Source organism: Pinus tabuliformis, chromosome 4_2, assembly GCF_031772625.1.
Source record: "Pinus tabuliformis cultivar Carrire ecotype Pingquan chromosome 4_2, CPIR1, whole genome shotgun sequence".
In the NCBI taxonomy this organism is placed as follows: Eukaryota; Viridiplantae; Streptophyta; class Pinopsida; order Pinales; family Pinaceae; genus Pinus; species Pinus tabuliformis.
Genome location: NC_142304.1, coordinates 644,140,080 through 644,145,068, shown reverse-complemented (window position 1 = coordinate 644,145,068; position 4,989 = coordinate 644,140,080). Strand labels below are relative to the sequence as shown.

General features: G+C 33.7%; 1 protein-coding gene across 1 annotated transcript; it reads left to right on the top strand.

Annotated features, from left to right (window-relative positions):
• The first annotated feature begins 922 nt into the window (after positions 1-922).
• LOC149171013 (uncharacterized) lies at positions 923-2,188 on the top strand. Its single transcript, XM_089427410.1, has one exon. The coding sequence runs from the start codon at positions 1,018-1,020 to the stop codon at positions 1,651-1,653; it is 636 nt and encodes a 211-aa protein (XP_089283536.1). The 5' UTR covers positions 923-1,017; the 3' UTR covers positions 1,654-2,188.
• The last annotated feature ends 2,801 nt before the right edge of the window (positions 2,189-4,989 follow it).

Here is a 4,989-nt window from a genome sequence, read left to right as displayed (position 1 = left end):
GTTTTCCTTATTCCGGTGGAAAACACGTGGTCCGCATGATCCACTAAATCCCATCTAATCTAAATCTAAATTTGCGTATCATGGTTGTTGCGAACCACACCCCATCTTCAACAGACCGAAATTTTCGACAGAGTGGAAGATATGACAGACAGCACGAGGCATGCGCACCGTCTGCCATAATCCATACTTTTCTCAAACCCCCTGCCAAGCCAATCCCTCAAGTGCCTCAAGTGCCCGTGCCGTAGTTGAGGTGGTCCATGCGTGAATCATTTCATTTTCAGATCTTATTTCACGCTGTAACCTGTGCATGTATTTTCTTATTCCTCATTGACTTTGTGTTGGAACACACATGGCCTCCATGATAAACCAAACCAAATCAGGACTCATCTAAAAATCTAAGTTCCAGATCCCCTCATATCCAACATCACATGCGACACGATTGCAATAATGCATGCATTTCTCTTGGGGGCCAGACTCTTCCAAGATTTTTAAAATATTTTGAAGATAAATAATAAGGAAAGCAAATAATTTATTTAGTTTCGCAAAATAAAACAATTTCTTTCACCTTTATTCATTCATCAAATTCTAAAATAATAAATATTAAATACCATACATTTCATTCCATTCTAATCACATCTTATCCCAAATTATAACCAAATATAAATATTAAATACCATATATTCCATTCTAATCACCTGTTTTCAACTTATAACTTACTTTGTTATTTACATTTCCTTTACCGTTATCTATAACTGATATCCTATCCATTTTCTTTCACTCTTATCTATCCATCAAATTCCAAAATATTCCCATATCCAAAAATAAATATTAAATACAATACACCCAATCCAACACCCTCTCACCATAGATTATGAATTTAACTTGCTACACATTGCATATATAGCCCATCCCTCTCTCAGTTGACATCGTATCCACTCTTTTAGTCATAGCGGCAGATAGTTGCTGCAACCCAGGTATCATCTTCCTTTGGTGTTCCAATCTCCAGGGTCTGTCAATATGTCTGAGATGCTCAGAAAACGCAGCCGAGAGCTGGAGTGCCTGCCCGACTCCACTGATGTCCGGGAGTGGAAACGCTTCCAGGTTGAAGAAATGGATCAGTTTCATCATCCTCTGCTGTTAGATAAAACCCTAGCAGCAGTAGAAGAAGAGTACGTTCCTAGCGAGGAGGCCGTAAATGAAGTCATGAGAAGGCTGGAGGAAGAAATTGGCGTGACTTCTTATCCGTCCTCAAACCTTGGGGATGATTCAACGGCCTACGACAAGTCTAGAGGCCATGAAGGCCGAGAAACCCTAGCTTCAGACTCGGGGATTGATCTGATTTATCTGCTGGAGGCTTCAGACGATGAGCTCGGAATTCCCCTGAGCCCTGTTCTGCATTTGAAGGATGAAGTCTGCCAATTTCCCAACGAAACATCCGAGTGTTTGTTCAACAGCCCAGATCTTGAATCCCTAGGTGAAAACTGGCACTTCGAGGACGACTTTGAAAAGTATGAACAACTTGCATGGTGTGAAGATGCCAGTGATGTAAGCAAACTGCGGGATTTTAACAACAGGGATTTTATCAGCCCAGACCAGTTTTTTGAGGAGGATTTTTCTGTGGCATGGACATTGGAAGCTGCTTGCTGCATTTAATCCGTTCAAGGGCTAATTATGACCGTAGAAACCTGTACGTCAATCATTCAATGTTTTGCAGATATAGTTGAAACAGTTTACTCTCTGAACCAATTGTTACACTGAGCAGCAGAATTTTCTAGATTGTTGCAGACATGTGTCACATGTTTATTGCAGAAACCACCACCATGGCGAACCGGCAGAATATCAGCGTCTAAGCCTGCGCGTTACATCCATGGGCGCGAGTGCGGCACAGTATTATGGATGGCGCAGTATTATGGATGCGGTTTAAATAAAGAGAACAGGTCTGGGCACGATTTCTTCAATTTGAAAAAAAGAGAAAAATTGGTTGCAGTACTCGGGCCATGCAGGAAAGTCTGCTGAACTCTAACAATTACGATGCTGGTAAAAAGTCCGAATGTTTCGATTTTCAGGCCGCCATTTCACGAGGAAAATGAAGGTAAACGACCAAAAGAATAGCACTGAAAATTTGAAGTTGTAAAATCGGTATTGCAACCTTTATTGAAGGGGCAGCTCCGTCGGACAGAATGTCTTTGTTGCCATCAACTAGAAATATAAATTTAAGTTATCTACACATATTTTCCATAACTCTTCCAATTCAATATTTCAGTATCTCAATGTGGTTGTCGATTTGCTTTGGTTAGCATAGTCGAGAATAGTTTAGCTCTGGTTATGTTACCTCCAATTAATATAGTGTTACGGTTCTTAATTTCCCTATTATTAAGTTCAGTTGCACTATTAACACCACATTTATATTTTGACCATCACTGATCTTTCATTTTTTTTTTTTTTAACTTTGTGCGTAAAAAGTTTAAACAAGTGTACAGTAATTTAATGGTAGATTTCTTTTAATAATGAATTTCATCTTTTTAAATTAAGTATGATTTATCCTGGAGGAAGATGTATTTTTGAAGATAAAATGCATTATTCTCACCTCAAGACTAAAATTTGGTTTCATTTTCTGCAATTTATCATTAAATCACGAAATAAATTTCGTATCCAAACACGGTTTTTTTAATCATGGATAAACTTTTTATATGAGCAATAAATAATAATAAATTATTAAATGAATAAATAATATTATTAAATGAATAAATAAACTTTTTATATGAGTTGTAAATAATAATAAATTATTAAATGATTAAATAAACTTTTTATATGAGCAGTAAATAATAATAATAAATTATTAAATAAATCTGTCTGTCTAGAATATTCGGAAAACAGGAACCATGCTAAAAAAAAATTAATAAACAAACTTCTTGTAAAATAATATTATAATTTCAACCTTCACACATATTTAAAAAAAAATATATATTATAATTCTATTTATTAACAAGTGAAGTTCTAACATAAATATTAAAAATATTATATTTTTATTTATTAATAAGTGAATTTCTAACGTAAAAATATCATGATTGAAAATACTCATATATTTATAAAGAAATTCCAATTCTAATTAACATAAAAGTATTTCCAAAAAAAAAATTAATAGGATTTAATTATATTATTGAAGATTTAAATGAAAGGTGTATAATAAATTGCTTATTACCATTTGGAGTAAGTGTAATAAATAAGAAATATCATATCTTAAATTTATTATTTTAAATATAACAGGTATAATATATTATTAATGTAGTAGAAGGGAAAAAACTATGTATGTAATTTGATTTAGAAAATTGGACGTAGTTATATTTTATACAAAATAATTATATTTTTATTATTATTATTAATAATTTGGAGATAGAGGTTCAAAGATATCTCAACAATTTACAACAAACTACAACGAACTCTAAAATAAGTATTAATTCAAATACTCTCTTTTATTACATACGTCATAAAGAACAATATTATAATGACATAAAAACATTTTGGACATTGAGATTTGTTTGGCCTAGTCTTCGTAACATCTCTATCCACTTATGAGCTCTCATACAATACATTCCTTCTCAACCATTCATTCTAAGTTTCCACTTCATTAATTGAAGACAATTGATCTCACAATCATTGATGTATTTGTAACGACTAATAATCCCTAACATACTTCAAAAAATATTCAGATACTGAATCATTATCTTGACATACTTCTATCTACCAAAACATAGCAAACTACTATTTTGAAAATTATATAGGAAGGTCGTTTAGATATTGGATGTATCAAAGTAATCAATCTTACAACATGACCTTTTTCACTTACACAAGGTCATAAACGCACAAAGATAACTTGTAACCATTTTTCATGGAGCACGAAAGTACAACATGAACCGCCAACTTATAACAAAATGTAGACACAATTAAACTAATGATGTATTCTTGTGCCACCAAAGAACGCCAAGAACTACTAGATTAAATCATGTTACTTTGTTCTATGATTGGTTCTTCATAATATAATTTTACAAAATAAATATCACATACATAACCAATAGATATTCTCTAGAAAAATATTAAAGGCTCATTATCACTATCAAAATTTGGCGAGTCTGCAGTTTCATAATCTCTTGCCAAGTTACATAGTAATTTTGATGATAATTTCTTCGCCTAGAACCTTCAAATCAGAAACCTGGTACCACACATCGTTATAAGTCACTTTATGCTTTGCACATATCTCTTAAACCTTTCATTTTGTTGTAGTTTTGGCAAGGGATAACGTCAATCAGTATGGTGTGAATCCATCAATTCACCTCGTAAGTTTCGTGTGATGTATGGGAGAATGAGGGTTGACGAGTTTTTTCGTCTACCTTGATCTTCATTTCATTAGAAGTAATATAACTCATATGAGATTATATATCCACATCATTTCTAATGTACCTACTAATTGGTCTTCATTGACATTAGGAGAGATTGAATCCTAGAGTTCAAGGGAAAGTTGCAACCAAACTGTAGTAACTTAGATTCTTCCTACAATGTTCCAGTAGCAGCAATGGCTTCAATTGGAAACGTTGACTATATACAAGACTCGCAGTTTGATTGTCCATGATCTTTTGATAGATCTACCATATGGACCTCCTTCTAGAATGGCGCTAGAATCTTCAATCTCAAACTATATAGTCTCAACAAGGCACATATTTCTACATCATGGCTCTTGATGTCGACTCATTTGTCTACAATAGCCTTATGAAGCAACGTATAGTAGGTAGGAACCTCCACAACAGTTCATTCACCATGATCCTTTGTTAGTAGTGTGTGTTAGCTCTCTTGAGAATAGTGATTTATCTTCAATGATCTACACACCATCTTTCTCATGTGGTCAAATAGAACAACAATTTTCTCTCTTTTGATACAAAAGTAATGTACAAGCGACTCTTGTCTTCAACGATTTCAAGACAAACAAAACAAAAC

What these genes read in the sequence shown, in the direction of transcription:
- LOC149171013 (XM_089427410.1), top strand. Translation starts at nt 1,018, where the DNA reads ATGTCTGAGATGCTCAGAAAACGCAGCCGAGAGCTGGAGTGCCTGCCC.